Raw genomic sequence first — 23,171 nt, 5'->3', positions numbered from 1 at the left:
ATAATAATATTAGGTTTAGGATGCTGGAGAGTCACATTCCAGAATTTATGTTGTTAGTTGATAAGGAAAATTTTTGTTTGTATTTTTTCTTATATGTCAAATGTGTAAATAAAAAGATGAGAGATTGTAACAAGGAAGAATTTTACTTTAATGTGTCTAGAGATGACGATACTCTAAATACAATGCTCCAACTTGCGCACGGCCCAGTTGTAAACAAATAAACAAACTTGTGAAGTGCACAGTAGCGTGCAATGGAATACACAACTTGCCACGTCGTAGAAGGTATCAGAGTGACACAGCATATGCGCATTGGGGAGCAAGCTAGTCAACAAACTGTAAGCACGTGCGTGCCAGACAAGCACAGCTGGGAGTGCTGGAGCACCCAAAACAAACAAACCTGATGAGCTACAGGCTGCACTAGCATTAGTAAAGTCTATTGCATAAACAGGGACATAGAAAATTAAAGGAGAGTCTATGCTACAACTAAGACTATCTACACAATACACACATACAAAGATAAGTTAAGGGATTATATACACAGGAAAGGGCAGCTGAACTACGAAATATTTACTTAGTCTATGCTACTATATACATTATATCTATATATGTACAACATTTACAAATTTAATTACTGAAAGTGCACACACCAATTACACTTGATGGATGAGAAAAGTCTTGCTGCAGGTAAACAAGTGAATGCAGTATAAGTGGAAAACTGAATGAGAGGTCACACCATGCCTCTAATACACATTATCTTTCAGATTTATATGGTAAGTAGAGATGCACACGTGACATTAAATAAGTTTTGTGACAGCGTAAATGCACACTGAAGTGAATGAATACATAACTGGATATGGGAAAAAGATGCTTGTAGAATGTTAGGTACCATATAAACATAACAGATGACCACACCACAAAATAAATGTAGTTATAAGTTTATGATATGTATGAATGTGATAGTATAAAAATATGTGAAGAAGAAGACAGTTGCAGTACATCACATACCACAATTCTGAACTAAGGTTGTGCACTACCAAATAATCAAGGGGTCAAAACCTAACTACTGTGAGTGTCGACTACCCATGAATGTGTCAAACACCTGATTTATATTGACATCTTTATGCACATTGGCTACTTATGTAAACACTGTTTTACACTCATTGTACATACCATATTGTATTGATGATACAACTCTATATACCTTAGCTTATGTAATGGTTATCCTTCATACAATGAACATAACAAGTAAATACTGAGATGCACTTTTAAACACTGAATAAGTATTTGATACAATTGGTATCATCACACTGAGTTGTGTTTATAAACAACAACCTATTTTGCTCTTGGGATCACGGATAAGTCTATTAACAAGGTGTAACTGGGCATATAAAATCCTTTCTGTGGAATTTCCTCAACCCTGTAGTGAGCAGATCCCTCCTGGAGAATGCCAGAGAGGTGAGGCCATGCATAGTTATCTGAGGAGCACATAGTATCTCTTGTAGCAAGTATTCTTTACTTCTGTAATTTGTTGGAACTGATAAATACACTCCGTCAGGAAGTCGTAAATTGAAATTAAATGTATGTCAATTTATGCCATAAAGGAAAATGGAATCTATTATTGAATGAATGTTATATGAAGAATGTACCACCAAACGAGAGTAATATGTGTACTCATATAATTGGAATCGAATAATGTAACAAAATAGTAATTTAACAAAATGTACTAAAACAAAATGATGAGCAATGGAAATACAGGGTGGTTCATTGATAGTGACTGGGCCAAACATCTCACGAAATAAGTGTCAAACAAAATAACTACAAAGAACGACACTCGTCTAGCTTGAAGGGGGAAACCAGATGGCGCTATGGTTGGCCCGCTAGATGGCGCTGCCATAGGTCAAACAGATTTCAACTGCATTTTATTAAATACGAACCCCCATTTTTTATTACATATTCGTGTAGTACATAAAGAAATATGAATGTTTTAGTTGTACCACTTTTTTCGCTTTGTGACAGATGGAGCTGTAATAGTCACAAACGTATAATTATGTGGTATCATGTAACATTCCGCCAGTGGGGACGGTATTTGCTTTGTGATACATTACCTGTGTTAAAATGGACTATTTACCAATTGCGGAAAAGGTCAATATTGTGTTGATGTATGGCTATTGTGATCAAAATGCCCAACGGGCATGTGCTATGTATGCTTCTCGGTATCCTAGCCGACATCATCCAAGTGTCCGGACCGTTCGCTGGATAGTTATGTATTTAAGGAAACAGGAAGTGTTCAGCCACATGTGAAACATCAACCACGACCTGCAACAAATGATGATGCCCAAGTAGTTGTTTTAGCTGCTGTTGCGGCTAATCTGTACATCTGTAGCAGACAAATTGCGCCAGAATTGGGGAATCTCGAAAACGTCGGTGTTGAGAATGTTACAACAACATCGACTGCACGAGTACCATATTTCTATGCACCCGGAATTGCATGGCAATGATTTGAATGTCATGTACAGTTCTGCTACTGGGCTCAAGAGAAATTACGGGACGATGACAGATTTTTTGCACGCATTCTATTTAGCGATGAAGCATCATTTACCAACAGCGGTAACGTAAACCGACATAATATGCACTATTGGGCAACGGAAAATCACTGATGGCTGTGACAAGTGGAACATCAGTGACATTGGTGGGTTAATGTATGGTGCGGCATTATGGGAGGAAGGATAATTGGGCCCCATTTTATCGATGGCAATCTAAATGGTGCATTGTATGCTGATTTCCTACGTGATGCTCTACCAATGTTACTACAAGATGTTTCACTGCATGACAGAATGGTGATGTACTTCCAACATGATGGATGCCCGGCACATAGCTCGCATGCAGTTGAAGCGCCATTGAATAGCATATTTCATGACAGGTGGATTGGTCGTCAAAGCACCATACCATGGCCCGCACATTCACCGGATCTGACACCCCCGGATTTCTTTCTGTGGGGAAAGTTGAAGGATATTTGCTATCATGATCCACCGACAACGTCTGGCAATGTGCGTCAGCGCATTGTCAACGCATGTCCGAACATTACGGAAGGCGAACTACTCGCTGTTGAGAGGAATGTCGTTACACGTATTGCCAAATGTACTGAGATTGATGGACATCATTTTGAGCAGTTATTGCATTAATGTGGTATTTACAGGTAATCACACTGTAACAGCATGCGTTCTCAGAAATGATAAGTTCACAAAGTTACATGTATCACATTTCAACAACCAATATAAAATGTGCAAACGTAGCTACGTTCTGTACTTTAATTTAAAAAACGTACCTGTTACCAATTGTTTGTCTAAAATTGTGAGCCATATGTTTGTCACTATTACAGCGCCATCTATCACAAAGTGAAGAAAGTGGTCCAACTAAAACATTCATATTTCTTTACGTACTACACGAATATGTAATAAAAAATGGGGGTTCCTATTTTAAAAAACGCATTTGATATCCATTTGACCTATGGCAGCGCCATCTAGCGGGCCAACCATAGCGCCATCTAGTTTCCCCCTTCAAGCTAGACAAGTTTCGTTCTTTGTAGTTTTTTCGTTTGACACTTATTTCGTGACATATTTGGCCCGGTCATGATCAATGGACCACCCTGTACATGTAAAAAGGGAAGAGAATATGTTACAGACTATAATGTATATAAGCAACGATAATGGCATGTCAGCAAACGAATAGGATAAGTGTATTTTGTAATTACATCTGTATTATTTGTTTTTTTTATGTGTATATTATATGGAAAGGACACTACAGAAACTTTACAGAATGCAGCTGTATGAAAGACACTCAAAAACAAAGTGCAAAAACTATACAAAACCTGGCTGAAAAGTGTTAAGTGTGCATGTGATCTACATGGATGTGTGCATGATAAGCTAAAGATGGCAATACTTTGTGTAACATGAATTTTCTGTGTTTGAAAATGTTGTAAAAGTGGCAAGAAACTTACCTTGTCAACAGATGTCAGATGTATGGCTGGTGTCCCCACTGAATAAGTGAGAGTGATGAGGTGAAATAAATTCCTCGGGCCGCTGATATGGAAACCAGTTGTCACCACATTGAAAACACGAGCTTCATGAATTTGTGCAGTGAAAGCTACTGTAAACGCACGAAATGGGCACTCTCGCCACATATCGAACATGTGGGCGTGAACTGTGATGGGAATGGACACTGAGCTGTGCCTTCATGTTTCGCAAGCTAAATGCTGTGCAGATACTGACGGACAACAAAGGTACTATGCGGTTAGAACAAGTACTTTGTGAGGAGAGAAAACCATACAGAATAAATCCAAGGCCGAAAATAAAGGCTATGCCCATGCCAGCCAGGGTTATCAACCCTCACAAAGGGAAATAAGCTCAGACACTGTGCACCACCGTATGACGTCAGGACACAGTGGGGGGCAATTATATTGGATCATATTATTTTTTCTTTCTTCATTATTTTCCTTTTATACACATAAGCTATATATATACACCTAAGCCAAAGGTAAAGTAACAAGTTGCTTTGTGGCAGAGATAATGTTTTGATACAAAAAATAAGAGATACGCTCTTCAATCGATTAATTTCTGTATCTTCACCTCTTCATTTTTATAAGTGGTAGTGGTGCACATACGGCAAGATCTGTCATACAAGTATTGTTTAAAAATGTGTATTTCAAGTGTGCATTAAAAGTGTTAGAAAAAGTTATTAGGAAAGCAAAGTTTTATTCATACATTCACATCCACCACACGTGTCTGTTCATCATTTTGCCTGTGCCAAGTATCCTGCATCAGGAGGCTCAGAGGAGACAAGAGGAATTTGCATAAGCAGCAGAGGAGCAATCCTACATCATTATAATCAGGACTACACACAATGGAATTAATGTGAAGAAGTACATAACTTAAATGATGAATAGTGATCTTAAATGTATTGACATTGAAGGTCTGTTGATATTAGTACCAGTTAAAGTTTACCTAGAATATGTGTACCTTTCAATTTCTTTGCAATTAATTTTTTTAATTATTCAAGCAGCAATTATTAATCATTTTGAATTATTCATCTGCCCACCTCTTCTGTCAGTATTCACTATGATTACTGTATGTAACAGATCAAGGGGTGGGCTAGAAACTATCAACAGGAACAAATTTTCACAAACTTTTTGTGTTAGAAACTAATAATACCAAGTCATTGGGCATGTTTTATAACACAAAACCAGCACTATGGATAACAAACTTACAACTCAGGCCATTTGGGTTCACTCTCAAAGGGTAAGTGCTTCTGGCTCCATTCACTTGATTATAAACAGCAGCAGCTTCTTCTCACTTTCATCTACGCATTTCCTTTTTTTAATTTTTTTTTTTACTTCTGTATTTTTTCTAGTGTACTCCTCCTGAGCTTGCTTATTACTCATTATTGTTTCATATCCATTCTTCTTTAGAAATCACATACTTTTATCAAGTGTGTGTTAACCATTCCTTAGCAGGGAATGGGACAAGGTTGCACACTACCTGCATATTTATTCAATACGTTCACTGTTGAGGCCATATGCAAATTTACACAAAAGATCAGCATTATCAAATAATGGACAAGAAATCCATTGTAAAGGTTTACAGATGACACTGCATGAACTGCAGATTTGGAGAAGGAACTAAAACAAAATCCTGTGAGTTCTTTTTATCAGCACTAAAGAAAGTATAACTGAAAGTCAACACTTCAAAAACCAAAATAATAACTGTCAAAAAATCCAAGAGAAACAAATAAATATCCAAATAGATGCTGAAATCATACAATAATGCAGTCAGTTGTGCTACTTATGAAGCATGGTCAGTCAAGACAATAGTTGCACCATGTAAACCAAAAGGAGAATTGTCCTCAGTAAACAGCTTTCAGTAACAAGAAACAGCTTCATCCCAGTAGGCAGATAAATATTAAGATTGTGAAAGAATTTATAAAATCATTTGTCTAAAGTGCTTTGATATATTGCAGTGACACATGGTTTCTAATGAAAGAGGGTACTTAGTTCCTGGATACAGTGGAAATGCAGAAATGGAGAAGGATGCTGACAATAAGCTGGAGAGAGAAAGTGAGAAGAGAAGTCCTCAAGGAAATAGATAAAACAGTGATACTAATCAATACCATACAAAAGAGGAAAACAAAATTCACTGGTGGCTTGATTTGTCACAATGCGTTCTTGACCACCATATTGGAATGAAAGGTTTTAGATAAGAAAGGAAAAGGAAGGTGGTGAATGAATCATGTAGATTCTGTGATGGATGGACTTAAACTCAAACAGTGTGCTGAACGTAAACACTCAGCAGGAAAGTAACAAATATTATTGCAGTGGCAAGGCGTAGCCTTTAAAAGATGATGACAATGTCTTATGTTCCCACCTACAGAATACAGTTTCTTCAGAAGTTTTAATTCTAATCTTTCATAAGTCCCTTGCCTCATTTTATTTTTAGCATGGAATATGAGCTCCAAGTGCCGTACCGATTTTTGTTTCCATATGGTTCTACACTCCTGGAAATGGAAAAAAGAACACATTGACACCGGTGTGTCAGACCCACCATACTTGCTCCTGACACTGCGAGAGGGCTGTACAAGCAATGATCACATGCACGGCACAGCGGACACACCAGGACCCGCGGTGTTGGCCGTCGAATGGCGCTAGCTGCGCAGCATTTGTGCACCGCCGCCGTCAGTGTCAGCCAGTTTGCCGTGGCATACGGAGCTCCATCGCAGTCTTTAACACTGGTAGCATGCCGCGACAGCGTGGACGTGAACCGTATGTGCAGTTGACGGACTTTGAGCGAGGGCGTATAGTGGGCATGCGGGAGGCCGGGTGGACGTACCGCCGAATTGCTCAACACGTGGGGCGTGAGGTCTCCACAGTACATTGATGTTGTCGCCAGTGGTCGGCGGAAGGTGCACGTGCCCGTCGACCTGGGACCGGACCGCAGTGACGCACGGATGCACGCCAAGACCGTAGGATCCTACGCAGTGCCATAGGGGACCGCACCGCCACTTCCCAGCAAATTAGGGACACTGTTGCTCCTGGGGTATCGGCGAGGACCATTCGCAACCGTCTCCATGAAGCTGGGCTACGGTCCCGCACACCATTAGGCCGTCTTCCGCTCACGCCCCAACATCGTGCAGCCCGCCTCCAGTGGTGTCGCGACAGGCATGAATGGAGGGACGAATGGAGACGTGTCGTCTTCAGCGATGAGAGTCGCTTCTGCCTTGGTGCCAATGATGGTCGTATGCGTGTTTGGCGCCGTGCAGGTGAGCGCCACAATCAGGACTGCATACGACCGAGGCACACAGGGCCAACACCCGGCATCTTGGTGTGGGGAGCGATCTCCCACACTGGCCGTACACCACTGGTGATCGTCGAGGGGACACTGAATAGTGCACGGTACATCCAAACTGTCATCGAACCCATCGTTCTACCATTCCTAGACCGGCAAGGGAACTTGCTGTTCCAACAGGACAATGCACGTCCGCATGTATCCCGTGCCACCCAATGTGCTCTAGAAGGTGTAAGTCAACTACGCTGGCCAGCAAGATCTCCGGATCTGTCCCCCATTGAGCATGTTTGGGACTGGATGAAGCGTCGTCTCACGCGGTCTGCACGTCCAGCACGAACGCTGGTCCAACTGAGGCGCCAGGTGGAAATGGCATGGCAAGCCGTTCCACAGGACTACATCCAGCATCTCTACGATCGTCTCCATGGGAGAATAGCAGCCTGCATTGCTGCGAAAGGTGGATATACACTGTACTAGTGCCGACATTGTGCATGCTCTGTTGCCTGTGTCTATGTGCCTGTGGTTCTGTCAGTGTGATCATGTGATGTATCTGACCCCAGGAATGTGTCAATAAAGTTTCCCCTTCCTGGCACAATGAATTCACGGTGTTCTTATTTCAATTTCCAGGAGTGTAGTATGGTACTCTCTCTCCCCTCACTGAGGTTTGGAGTTACCTTTCCAATCACCAACCTGTACTGTTTTAGACTGAGTCAACAGGATGCAACCAGCTTACCTTGCTCCATTATATGCAGGTCACAACTAACAATGTTATTGCAGTTTCCTCTGGATAAAATATCCTAGAGATAATATAGTCACCTGTTTGGATCTCTGAATGAGAACTGCACATTATGTGCCACCACACAAAAAGACAAACCTTATTAGAATGAGCCCATGAAATATTAGAGTGGTAAATCAGTGAAGGAAATTAGAAAACCTTAAAGTATAAATTAAAAGGATATCGACTGATATTTTATGAATCAGTGACATAAAATAGGCAGAAAAGGAAGTTCTTGGAGTTGGAGATCAGGGGATTGTTCCTACTTGGTCACATGATGATACAGTTTCAATAACTCAGTTGACAGAGTGTTTTCCCACAAAAGGCAAAGCTTCTGGGTTTGAGTCACAGAGCACCACACTTTTTAATATGCCAGTAAGTTTCAGATCAACACACATTCAACAGTAGAATTAAAATCCTTCTACCAACCCCCAAGCCATTTCTCCACAATGTGTTCTCTTCAAGTAGTTCAAATTCTGCAAGGTATGCAGGAGAACTTGTGTGAACTTTGGAAAATTAGAGAGAGGAAATGGTGGAAGTTAAACTGTGAGGGGGAATGGGGGACAGTTGTGAACTTTGCCTGGATAGCTCAGTTGGTAGACCATTTTACCATGAAAGGCAAAGCTTCTAGGTTTGAATCCTGATACAGCACACATTATTAATCTATCAGTAAGTTTCAACTCAACTCACACTCCACAGCAGAGTAAACATTCATTCTGGAAAGGAGTGGCAACAATAAGGAATAGGTTAAAGGATTATCTGCAGAAAAATGACAGAGCACTGATGGTAAAATTGAATGGGTATCCAACAGACATTGTAAATATACAAGCATATTTGAATACTAAAGATGTGTATGATAGTGAAACTGAAGAATCCTATGACTGCATTAATGAACTCACAAAATATTTTAGTGGTGATGAAAATTTAATCATTACAGGAGATAAGATTCCAGCCATTTTTGAATGAAGGGAACAGAAAACATACAGAAAACTTGCCCTCTATGCGTAAAATAATAGAATAGTAACATTAAATGAATTAAGTGGTGCACAAAAGTCCATCATTCTCAAAACACATTTCAAGAACACATTGTGTAAGAAGTCATCATGAATTATGCAATGTAATTATGGAAGATATCAAATGGACTACATTTTGTTAAAACACTAGTTTCAGGAAAACAGTCAGTGAATGCAAGACTTATCTGGTTACTGATTCTGAAAGTGATCATAACCTAGTAGCAGTTAAATGCCAGTTGGAAATCAAAAGTTAAGAAGTATGTAGTTGAAATGTCTGAACCTAGACAAGTTGAATGGACCAAAATCTCAAGACTGCCACGGAAACCATATGAAAACAAAATGAACAACAAGTCATGAAGGAGTGGAAAACTAATGAAATTACCTTAAAACAGGTGCAACAAAAGCAGTAGAAAGACTAGGACTGAAAAGTGTACAACAGACATAGGTATGAATAAGAGATCAGTTAATGAGATTAATAAAGAAATGAGGAAGATGTAAAAATGTTGGAAGTGAACAGCAACACTCAGGATGTAGGAATGATAAAAAATAATGTAGATGCTGCACACAGACCAACAAATAATTGCCTTGATACAATTTTGTATGAAAGTTCTGGTAGAACATAAACACACACACACACACACACACACACACACACACACACACACCTATGTCCCTACATGGTACCGGCTGGATGCCTCGCCAAACACATTCCCCACACCAATCTAGGCCACCAGCCAAAATGCAGCACTGTCATTGTGCATCCAACCAGTGCCATGTAGAGGCACAGATATGTGTGTATTTCTGTGTTTCACGTGCCTGTTGGTTTTCTAGCCCAAAAAAGGATTACTCTGAAAGCTAGCATGTTTTCTCCTTTTCTTGTGTGCACCTGTCAATGACTCAACGCTTCTGCCTTTTTGGTGAGTGGTCTCTTTTACTCCTAAAGTATTTACAAATAACCACCTCGGGTAGCACAGACCAAAGAGCACACTGATTAGAGATGAGAAAGGGATCCTCCTACCCGGTACCAGTTTCCCTAAACTCCAGTACTGAAAAAGTTTCCTCCAACATTTCCTTACATTCTACCACCTACTCATACTCAGTCTCATTAATGTATTCCCCAGTTTTATTTGCAGCATTTGTTTAGCATATAATTATGTACATTTATAATGTATTTGCAGTACTTTGTTATTCAGTTACTAAGCTTCACTTTTGTGATCTTATATGTGTTTTATCTTCATGTTTCCCAGTCTCTATATTGTACTTCTGTTATCTCTGAACTGTAGTTGGCAGGGAGCATCTCATTGTACACTGTATATTTTTGACTGCTTTCTCTCTCTAATGCCTCATCCTTCTTCATCCTTGACTTCCTTTGGTACCACATAAGGGAGGTTGCTTCCAACCTGGTGTCTGAGGGACCAACTTATCCCTCTTTCCTCTCTCTGTAAAGTACAAACTGTATAAAATCGTTTTCTACTTTTATTTGTGTTTACCAATAGCAATTATAATATAGCTTCTAGAATGCAAGTACTGTCTCCTCGAGGAATTTTTTTTTTCTTTTTATACAAATAAGATATTTATTTTCCATTCTAATGAACATGTAAACTTTTCTCCTCTGTTCCCTCCATTGTCCCCCATCAAAACACCTTATAATATGATGACTACTGTTGTTGCAAAAAAAGTTTAAAACACTTCCATTAATGGAAGAGCAACTTTCAGGGAAAATATTCAAACAAAACCAATATGGAGAAGCATATACACACATCAAAAAAGTTTTGCATCACCCCAGTTTCCAGAACTCCTGAAGACAGACATTGACTGTGGATATTGTATCACAGACACAGTCCCTTTGACTGCTCAGAGATGTTGATAAACCCACCCAAAGATGTAAACAACTATGCATGAACAGCACCTATTAGACGGAGGGGGTCCGACAGCCGATCAGTTCCAGTCATTTCACCAGGAAGGAGGTACATGGCTCGTGTTGTCTGTAGTTCAACCACGCCTAGACGGTCAATGCTGTGGTTTGATCACATCTGCATTGTTACTTCGTGCCTGGAAGGCCTCTCAACAAGGGAAGTGTCCAGGTGTCTTGGAGTGAACCAAAGCGGTGTTGTTTGGACATGGAGGGGATACAGAGAGACAGAAACTGTCAATGACATGCCTCACTCAGGCCGCCCAAGGGCTACTATTGCATTGGATGACCACTATCTACATATTATGGCTCAGAGGAACCCTGACAGCAATGCTACCACACTGAATAATGCTTTTAGTGCAGCCACAGGAAATCTTGTTATGACTCAAACTATGCACAATGGGCTGCATGATGTGCAACTTCAAAGCTGATGTCCAAGGTGAGGGCCATCTTTGCAACCACAACACCAAGCAGCATGGTAAAGATGGGCGCAACAACATGCCAAATGAACCACTCAGGATTGGCATCATGTTCTCTTTACCGATGAGTGTCGCATATGCCTTCAAACAGACATCATTGTACAATACGTGAATGCCACCCTCCGACCGATAGTGCAACCATATTGGCAGCATATTGGCAAGGCATACATCTTCATGGACAACAATTCATGCCCCCATCAGGCACATCTTGTGAATGACTTCCTTCAGGATAACGACATCACTCAACTAGGTTGGCCAGCATGTGCTCCAGACATGAACCCTATCGAACAGGCCTAGGGCGGATTGAAAAGGGCTGTTTGTGAATGATGTGACCCCCTAACCGCTCTAAGGGATCTATGCCAAATTTCCATTGAGGAGTGGGACAATTCTGTACCATCAGTGCCTTGATGAACTTGTGGATAGTATTCCATAATGAATACAGGCATGCATCAATGCAAGAAGACATGCTACTGGGTATTACAGGTACCAGTGTGTACAGCAACATGGACCACAACCTCTGAAGGTCTTGCTGTATGGTGGTAGAACATGCAATGTGTGGTTTTCATGAGCAATAAAAAGGGCAGAAATGATGTTTATGTTGATCTCCATTCCAATTTTCTGTATAGGTTCTGAAACTCTCGGAACTGAGGTGACGCAAAACTTTTTTTTTATGTGTGTTTATAAAACAACATACAAGCCATGTTTCCCTTCATAAGAAGGACAAACTAACAGAGGCCTTCAAATCAAACACAGTGGGAAACATAGATGCATGCATCAAACATGGCATCAAAAATTCACACTAGTTTCCTATAACATACACAATATAAATGATTCATTCACATTCATAAAATATTTTCTGAAGTTCTTCCATCATTTAAACAAAGCCCACTGAATAAATTTGCTGGAGGATATAAAGATATAGCAATAGCATAAATAAGAAGCAGTGTATGCTATTATAAATTGGATAGTGAATCAATGAATGTTTTCAAATCATTTAATATAGTAACTGTACAAGCCAGTAATATTTTAAGTGTTTTGAGTAATTTACTTTGTTACAGATGCAATTCACAATCATATTATTATAGCAATACTGTGTGTATATACATGTTACCTTATTCAACTCACAAGTTTCTGCAACATGGGTTTGTATAACTGTGGTGTCAATGAGCAAGTTCTAGCAAATATGTTGTAAATATACAGGGTTATTACAAATGATTGAAGCGATTTCACAGCTCTACAACAACTTTATTATTTGAGATATTTTCACAATGCTTTGCACACACATACAAAAACTCAAAAAGTTTTTTTAGGCATTCACAAATGTTCGATATGTGCCCCTTTAGTGATTTGGCAGACATCAAGCCGATAATCAAGTTCTTCCCATACTCGGCGCAGCATGTCCCCATCAATGAGTTCGAAAGCATCGTTGATGCGAGCTCGCAGTTCTGGCATGTTTCTTGGTAGAGGAGGTTTAAACACTTCACCATTAAGAAAAAATGTTGCTTCATCACTGAAAATAAGTTTCGCACTGAACGCATCCTCTTCCATGAGCTGTTGCAACCGCGCCGAAAATTCAAAGCATTGACTTTGTCATCGGGTGTCAGGGCTTGTAGCAATTGTAACCGGTAAGGCTTCTGCTTTAGCCTTTTCCGTAAGATTTTCCAAACCGTCGGCTGTGGTACGTTTAGCTCCCTGCTTGCTTTATTCGTTGACTTCCGCGGGCTACGCGTGAAACTTGCCCGCACGCGTTCAACCGTTTCTTCGCTCACTGCAGGCCGACCTGTTGATTTACCCTTACAGAGGCATCCAGAAGCTTTAAACTGCGCATACCATCGCCGAATGGAGTTAGCAGTTGGTGGATCTTTGTTGAACTTCGTCCTGAAGTGTCGTTGCACTGTTATGACTGACTGATGTGAGTGCATTTCAAGCACGACATACGCTTTCTCGGCTCCTGTCGCCATTTTGTCTCACTGCACTCTCGAGCGCTCTGGCAGCAGAAACCTGAAGTGCGGCTTCAGCCGAACAAAACTTTATGAGTTTTTCTACGTATCTGTAGTGTGTCGTGACCATATGTCAATGAATGGAGCTACAGTGAATTTATGAAATCGCTTCAATCATTTGTAATAGCCCTGTATATATATATATATATATATATATATATATATATATATATATATATATATATATATATATATATATATATATATATATAAAAGCGCTGGCAGGTCGATAGACACACACACAAACACAAATATACACACAAAATTCTAGCTTTCGCAACCAACGGTTGCCTCATCAGGAAAGAGGGAAGGAGAGGGAAAGATGAAAGGATGTGGGTTTTAAGGGAGAGGGTAAGGAGTCATTCCAATCCCGGGAGCGGAAAGACTTACCTTAAGGGGAAAAAAGGACAGGTATACACTCGCACACACACACATATCCATCCACACATACAGACACAAGCAGACATATTTCAATTATATGTCTGCTTGTGTCCGCATGCGTGGATGGACACGCGTGCGTGTGCGAGCGTACACCCGTCCTTCCCTCCCCCCAAGGCAAGTCCCTCCGCTCCCGGGACCCGAATGAGGGTGGGGAGTCATTCGGGTCCCGGGAGTGGAGGGACTTGCCTTGGGGGGAGGGAAGGACGGGTGTACGCTCGCACACGCACGCGTGTCCATCCGCGCATGCGGACACAAGCAGACATATAATTGAAATATGTCTGCTTGTGTCTGTGTGTGTGGATGGGTGTGTGTGTGTGTGCGAGTGTGTACCTGTCCTTTTTTCCCCTTAGGGTGAGTCTTTCCGCTCCCGGGATTGGAATGACTCCTTACCCTCTCCCTTAAAACCCACATCCTTTCATCTTTCCCTCTCCTTCCCTCTTTCCTGATGGGGCGGCCGTTGGTTGCGAAAGCTAGAATTTTGTGTGTATGTTTGTGTTTGTTTGTGTGTCTATCGACCTGCCAGCGCTTTTGTTTGGTAAGTCTCATCATCTTTCTTTTTAGATATATTTTTTCCACGTGGAATGTTTCCCTCTGTTATATTCATATCATTAATTTGAACCCAACAATGACGTTTGTTATTGTCACTGTTACATTTCGAAGTCTTTTCTGTCGTCTTATTTCCTCCTTCTGTTTTTGCCAGTAGTTTCCCTTTGTATTCACCTTCTCCTTTTTACCGTAATCCACTATACAATTTTATCCCGCCGATATATACTCAACAATACGTAATAATACGTAACCCACTAACAAACCATAACCAAAAAATTTTTTTCTTCCGCTACTGCTATAAAATCCACCGTTTCTAGTTCACAAACAGTTCCTTTCAGCTATTAAACAACCTTTTCGGCTAGTTTTAATAACTTTTGCTTTATTTCGATTTCCGTTTTCTCACATCACCGATCATTTTTAGCCGCTTCCCACAGGTTTTAACGTTATTATTTCTCCACCAGACAATTGTTAGCCTCATTTCCATAATCTGCCACCACCATACCACTACTTTTAACACATCCTCACGTAGTTTTTTCGAAATTTTCCCGAATTTCTCCACCCTTTAACGTGTTTTGGCGGCAACACAACCACCTAACCTTTATGCACATCGTTTTCTACCTACACTATTTCACCACAGGATCAACATAACCCAGCTCCAACCAACCCCTTTTCGCCTCTTTTCACACCAGATCTCCATTTGCTTTCTACTTCACCTTTATCTCTCCCCACATATTTTTATATTCATTTTCATTTCAGCCTCACGTTACACTTTCGACCTTCTAGTACCATGTCACCCGCACAACACCCCCACAACGACCCCATTAAGTTTTATTTACATTCCCTCCGCAGACATGCCTTCGCCCTAGCCAGATTACGCTCCCATATTCTATTTTCTCAGGCTTGTCTGACATTTGGCATTACCCCCAAAGGCCTCACACTTAAAGTTCCCATCTCTGGCTGCAACCCTTCCTTCCATCAGTCCCTATACCAGTTCCAAACTGAACAATCCATTGCCCTCACCCACCTAATCCTTCACCTACACATCAACTCAGCCAATGAACACACCCGTCAACTCCTATCCTTAATAAAAGTCCTTAATCTTTCCTCTCCCACATCCACACCGGCTGTTCAGAGCATCCTCCTACAGGCCAACCGTAAATTAGAACAGCATGCCACCCTCCACCTCAAAAAACTATCCAATCTCCTGGTTTCCCACCTCCGGAAAGGCAACTCACTCACCCTTCACAACCTTTCCAGCAAACCTCAACCACCTCTCATTGCACACAAACCCAGTCTCTCCCATCTACTCAATCTCCCACTTCCAGCTCCACTCCCTCCAAAACCTCAAAATTCCTTTCAACACAATCTGGAACCACAACACCCTAATTCAGTAGTTAACCTTTCCTCCAAACCTCTCTCCCAATCCGAAACCTCTGTCCTATCCAAAGGCCTCACCTTCAGCCCCACTCCCAGATTCAACCAAACAGCCCTCGTCAAAGATTTACTGTCCTACACCCATACTCTCTGCTGGAAATATCACTTTGCCACGAAGAAAAATGATCCTAATCCTACTCCTAATGATCCAACTCCCCAAGACACCATCCAAATTGAACCCTGCCTGGAACAGTTCCGTCCTCCGTCACAGCGGGACCCACCTCCTCTTCCTCAAAATCACCCTCTCCAAACCTTCCAGGAATTTCTGACTTCCAGCCTTGCATCTCAATCCTTCTCAAAAAACCTTAATCCTACACCCAACATCACCACTGCTGAAGCCCAGGCTATCCGTGATCTGAAGGCTGACCGATCCATCGTCATTCTTCCGGCGGACAAGGGTTCCACGACCGTGGTACTTGATCGTCGGGAGTATGTGGCTGAGGGACTGCGTCAGCTTTCAGACAACACCACATACAAAGTTTGCCAAGGTAACCCCATTCCTGATGACCAGGTGGAGCTTCAAGGAATCCTCAGAACCTTAGGCCCCCTGCAAAACCTTTCACCTGACTCCATCAACCTCCTGACCCCACCGACACCCCGCACCCCAACCTTCTACCTTCTTCCTAAAATCCACAAACCCAATCATCCCGGCCGCCCCATTGTAGCTGGTTACCAAGCCCCCACAGAACGTATCTCTGCCTACGTAGATCAACACCTTCAACCCATTACATGCAGTCTCCCATCCTTCATCAAAGACACCAACCACTTCCTTGAATGCCTGGAATCCTTACCCAATCTGTTACCCCCGGAAACCATCCTTGTAACCATTGATGCCACTTCCTTATACACAAATATTCCGCACGTCCAGGGCCTCGATGCGATGGAGCATTTCCTTTCACGCCGATCACCTGCCACCCTACCTAAAACCTCTTTCCTCATTACCTTAGCCAGCTTCATCCTGACCCACAACTTCTTCACTTTTGAAGGCCAGACATACCAACAATTAAAGGGAACAGCCATGGGTACCAGGATGGCCCCCTCGTACGCCAACCTATTCATGGGTCGCTTAGAGGAAGCCTTCTTCGTTACCCAGGTCTGCCAACCCAAAGTTTGGTACAGATTTATTGATGACATCTTCATGATCTGGACTCACAGTGAAGAAGAACTCCAGAATTTCCTCTCCAACCTCAACTCCTTTGGTTCCATCAGATTCACCTGGTCCTACTCCAAATCCCATGCCACTTTCCTTGACGTTGACCTCCACCTGTCCAATTGTCAACTTCACACGTCCATCCACATCAAACCCACCAACAAGCAACAGTACCTCCATTATGACAGCTGCCACCCATTCCACATCAAACGGTCCCTTCCCTACAGCCTAGGTCTTCATGGCAAACGAATCTGCTCCAGTCCGGAATCCCTGAAACATTACACCAACAACCTGACAACAGCTTTCGCATCCCGCAACTACCCTCCCGGCCTGGTACAGAAGCAAATAACCAGAGCCACTTCCTCATCCCCTCAAACCCAGAATCCCCCACAGAAGAACCACAAAAGTGCCCCACTTGTGACAGGATACTTTCCGGGACTGGACCAGACTCTGAATGTGGCTCTCCAGCAGGGATACGACTTCCTCAAATCCTGCCCTGAAATGAGATCCATCCTTCATGAAATCCTCCCCACTCCGCCAAGAGTGTCTTTCCGCCGTCCACCTAACCTTCGTAACCTGTTAGTTCATCCCTATGAAATCCCCAAACCACCTACCCTACCCTCTGGCTCCTATCCTTGTAACTGCCCCCGGTGCAAAACCTGTCCCATGCACCCTCCCACCACCACCTACTCCAGTCCTGTAACCCGGAAGTTGTACACGATCAAAGGCAGAGCCACGTGTGAAAGCACCCACGTGATTTACCAACTGACCTGCCTACACTGTGATGCATTCTATGTGGGAATGACCAGCAACAAACTGTCCATTCGCATGAATGGACACAGGCAGACAGTGTTTGTTGGTAATGAGGATCACCCTGTGGCTAAACATGCCTTGGTGCTCAGCCAGCACATCTTGGCACAGTGTTACACCGTCCGGGTTATCTGGATACTTCCCACCAACACCAACCTATCCGAACTCCAGAGATGGGAACTTGCCCTTCAGTATATCCTCTCTTCTCGTTATCCGCCAGGCCTCAATCTCCGCTAATTTCAAGTTGCCGCCACTCATACCTCACCTGTCTCTCAACAACTTCTTTGCCTCTCCTCTTCCACCTCGACTGACATCTCTGCTCAAACTCTTTGTCTTTAAATATGTCTGCTTGTGTCTGTGTGTGTGGATGGATGTGTGTGTGTGTGCGAGTGTATACCTGTCCTTTTTTCCCCCTGGGGTGGGTCTTTCCGCTCCCGGGATTGGAATGACTCCTTGCCCTCTCCCTTGTAGCCCGCATCCTTTCGTCTTTCCCTCTCCTTCCCTCTTTCCTGGTGGGGCGGCAGTTTGTTGCGAGGGCTTGAATTTTGTGTGTATGTTTGTGTTTGTTTGTGTGTCTATCGACCTGCCAGCGCTTTTGTTTGGTGAGTCTCATCATCTTTCTTTTTAGATATATTTTTTCCACGTGGAATGTTTCCCTCTGTTTTATATATATATATATATATATATATATATATATATATATATATATATATATATATATATATATATATATATATATATATATATATATATATAAAAAAAAACAAGGATGGGGCGCTGGCGGGTCGATGGACGCACGGGCGGGCACAGGCATACACGCAAAATTCTGGCTTTCGCGGCCAACGGTTGCCTCATCGGGAGGGAGGGGGGGGAGGGGGAGGGATGGGGGGATGTGGGTTTTGGGGGAGAGGGTGGGGAGTCATTCGGGTCCCGGGAGCGGAGGGACTTGCCTTGGGGGGAGGGAAGGACGGGTGTACGCTCGCACACGCACGCGTGTCCATCCACGCATGCGGACACAAGCAGACATATAATTGAAATATGTCTGCTTGTGTCTGTATGTGTGGATGGATATGTGTGTGTGTGCGAGTGTATACCTGTCCTTTTTTCCCCTTAAGGTAAGTCTTTCCGCTCCCGGGATTGGAATGACTCCTTACCCTCTCCCTTAAAACCCACATCCTTTCATCTTTCCCTCTCCTTCCCTCTTTCCTGATGAGGCAACCGTTGGTTGCGAAAGCTAGAATTTTGTGTGTATATTTGTGTTTGTTTGTGTGTCTATCGACCTGCCAGCGCTTTTGTTTGGTAAGTCTCATCATCTTTCTTTTTAGATATATTTTTTCCACGTGGAATGTTTCCCTCTGTTATATATATATATATATATATATATATATATATATATATATATATATATATATATATATTATCATTGTTATTACTTCAACTTGCTTAATATTTTAACAGTGTGGGCCTACTTAGCTGTTTCTTCACTTTTCAGGGAAATAAACACTTTGTTAAAAATGCAGAACCTTGCATCACCAAAACTATTATGAAAATCTAAAGCCTCAGACCTTGGAAATGACAAAAAGTCACTGGAGCATGTTGTAGTTAGTACCATAAGTTAGCAAATACAAAGCAGTTGTTAATATATATTGCTTATTCCATATGAGAAGTGATCTGCAGCAATAATAGTATCATCAACATACACACCTCACTTCTTGGAAACTCTGCTGTTAACATTAATGGAGTCTGACCATACTTGTCTCTGCAGTCAACAGGGAGACATTTCTGATCTAGTAGATATTTGACCATTTGAGCATCCCCAAGTTCAGCAGCATGATGAAGAACAGTTTTTCCTTGGAGGTCCTGAGAATCAATTGGAATACCTGACTGCTGCAGAATTTTAAAAGTTTCCAGGGACTGAGAGCGAGAAGCAATGTGCAGTGCCGTCTCACCCATAAAATTTCTAGCCTGGAGATCAGCTCCAGATGAGACCAGGTACTGCAAAACCTGTATGCAAAAAGTACTGTTTCACTTATGAATTAGGTAGAGGTCACATGATATATTTATCTAAAAAATAACTATAGCACAAAGAAACTATAAGATTCTGGATAAAATATGTTGTGATTCCCTTTTTCCAATAATATTTATAATTGAATTAAACCTAAGGTGACTGTTCTAATCATAACATAATATGTCAAGAGTGATAGCAATCAACCAATAAACTGAAAATAGGAGGGTACTATTAAAAATATTTTCACATAATATTTTAAGTTAGTCTCTCTGTGCAATATATTTTATAATAATAGAAAATTACTAATGAACAGAATAAATTGGTTTGGATAATGATCTTACATATTAATGTGCAGTCTCTTAAAAACAAACTTAATGAACTTCAGTATTGGCTGGAAAACTTAAACTGCACTGTTATTTCAATAAATGAACACTAGCTTAGCAATGAGGAATTAAAATTAAGTGTACCATTTGGATATGAATTGGCAACCAGCTACTGTAGAACAAGTATTAAACATGGTGGTGTATCTGTATATGTTAAAAATAGTGTGAACCTAATCTATGAAGTTATAGATGTAAGTGGACTGTGCATAAAAGCAAAATCTGAAGCTGCAGCCATAACGTTGCCAAACCAGTAAATTATAATAGCTTTAGTATAACCCCCCCCCCCCAAAAAAAAACACAATGAAGATCTGTTTGTGGAGCTTCTGGAGAAACTGATACTCTTGCTACGCTAATACAAAAACTACAGAGTACTAATATTTGGTGATATCAATATAGACATTAGGTTTAAGAATAGAAAGGTTGATCACTTGCTAAATACATTAAGATCCCTTAACTTCAATTGCATAAATGACAAACCCACAAGACAGGAAGCATGTCTAGATAACATAATTTGTAATTTTCATCTAAACAAAACAGTATTCAACACAATCAAGCTAGACATCTCAGATCATGAGGGACTATGGCTCAGACAAACTCTTAACAATAAAGCAACTGAAACTTCCACAGACTGTAGAATAATTATAAGACCAATTAACGAATCAAAGCTACACAAGTTTATAAGTAAATTGAATTTAATAAAATCAGATAAAATAATAACCACTGCAGGTGCAAATGAATCTACCAACAAATTTCTAGAACTGTTAACTGAAATTTTTGAAGCATGTTGCTCTAAACACTGCAAGAAAATATCAAAGCAAAATCGTTACATCAAACCACAAAATCTAAAAAGCTGGTACACCCCACATCTAAGTAGAATAAGAATCATAATGCTACTCTATCATGATAGGTCAAAGCACAATAATGCTGACAAGGAAATGCACATGAAAGTGAAAAAGATTTACAGGTCTGAAATCAAGGCAGCTAAGTGCAAAGCAAATGATGCATATATACTGAACTCAGTAAATAAATTCAAAGCTGCATGGGAAATTATTAAAACAGAAAATAACTGTGATGATGAAGTACTCCAGACAACAATTCCACCTGATATTCTAAATGCGCATTTAGTCAGTTCTCAATCAGATAACAGCATAATGGAGAATGTGAGCAAGACAGAGGCACTGCTGCCAGAAATGAACAGTAAGCAGACAGACAGCTTTCACTGGACTTGTGTAACTGAGAAGATGGTCAATGAATCAATAGCTAAGCTCAGTAATTCTAGAACATAGGATTACTATGGTCTCTCAAATTATGTTATTAAATACATCAAAAATGAAATTGTAATGCCACTGACTAAAATAATCAATAAAATTTTAAATGAAGGTAATTATCCAGAATGTTTAAAAATATCTGTAGCTAAATCAGTACATAAGAAAGGAAATATTGCATCACCAGATATCTATCAACCAATATCACTTATCATATCAAAAATAATAGAATACTGCCTGCACAAACAGATGAGTCAATATTTTGAACATAATAATATATTCACCCCCTCACAGTATGGTTTCAAATTCAGCCTTTCTACAGTCAAAGCACTTGAGAGGATGGTAGAAAAAGTATACAATTGTTTTGAAAATAAAGATATTATCTGTGCAACACTGTTGGACCTCAGGAAAGCTTTTGATATGGTCTTCCACAATATTCTCATAAAAAAAACTCTACCACTACGGAGTGAGAGAGAAAGCTCTATGCCTAAAGCTGTCCTGCTTGGACAATAGAAAAGTTAGTTAAGGTAAATAATCAAATGTCAGAATGTCTCCCAGTTGTAAAGGGTGTTCCTCAGGGATCTGTTCTTGGACCTTTCCTTTTCATTATTTATATAAATGATTTACCTGCAGTTGTATCATGTGATGCAGTGCTATATGCTGATGACACAACACTCATCACACATGGTATCAATCTTGAAAATATACAACACAGCAAGGCAGTGGCAATGGAGAGGTGCACTACTTGGTTTGAGGAAAATGTACTGCAGAAGAATGATATTAAAACTGAAGCTATTGTATTCAATCTGAAATCTCCCATTCATGGTAACAAAACAGTAAAATTATTAGGATTTCATATAGATCAAAAGCTCAGCTGGGATACTCACAAAGGGAAGATATGTGGCAAATTGGCACATGCCATATATCTGCTGTACAAGCTGAGAAGCAGTGTCAATAAAGAACTTCTGTTGTATGCATATTTAGCATTCTTCCATTTGCACCTGAGTTATGGAATACTATTATGGGGCAGTTCCGTAGGCTCAAAATTAGTGTTTAAATGGCAAAAGAAAGCCATAAGGTGCATAGCAGAATGTAGCCCATGCGAATCATGTCGAGATTATTTTAAGAAACTAAATATAATGACAGTGCCTGGCCTGTATATTTACAACTGCCTTGTCTTTGTTAAAGAAAATCTGAGTAAATTTGACTTAAGGAGAACAGTTCATGACCATAACATAAGAAGTGGACATACAATTAATATGCCATATGCTAGGCTTGCAAAGACACACAACAGCTACAAATATCTTGGTCCTGTCTACTTCAACAAATTACGTGAAAATGCCTACACAGTGCCAGTAAATAAATTTAAAACTAGTCTTTCGAGGTGCAACAAAAGTAAAGTAATTTACTCTGGTCAAGAGTTCCTTGAGTATGTGACAAATGACCAACTTTCCTTATGAGAATGAACTATAAATTAACTGAAAACTATACATATGCCATACTGTGCAACTATTTTATTACTGTTTCATGTACTTATTGTTAATTATCTGTTTGATTATTTATTTGTCATTCACTGAACTGTGTAGTTCATTTATCTTGACCTATTAGGAAACTTCTTGTTGTC

General features: G+C 40.8%; 1 protein-coding gene across 1 annotated transcript in view; it reads right to left on the bottom strand.

The window, feature by feature from the left end:
- Nucleotides 1-23,171, bottom strand: part of LOC126244783 (serine/threonine-protein phosphatase 6 regulatory ankyrin repeat subunit B-like) — a 285,876-nt gene that overhangs the window by 182,461 nt on the left and 80,244 nt on the right. Inside the window, exon 4 of the mRNA XM_049948266.1 lies at nt 19,596-19,895. Coding sequence (XP_049804223.1) covers nt 19,596-19,895 — 300 coding nt within the window. The remainder of the gene's footprint in view (nt 1-19,595; nt 19,896-23,171) is intronic.

This window comes from Schistocerca nitens, chromosome 1 (genome assembly GCF_023898315.1).
Source record: "Schistocerca nitens isolate TAMUIC-IGC-003100 chromosome 1, iqSchNite1.1, whole genome shotgun sequence".
NCBI classification, from domain to species: domain Eukaryota; kingdom Metazoa; phylum Arthropoda; class Insecta; order Orthoptera; family Acrididae; genus Schistocerca; species Schistocerca nitens.
The sequence above is the reverse complement of the archived record's forward strand: the minus strand, read 5'-3'. Positions and strand labels throughout refer to the sequence as shown.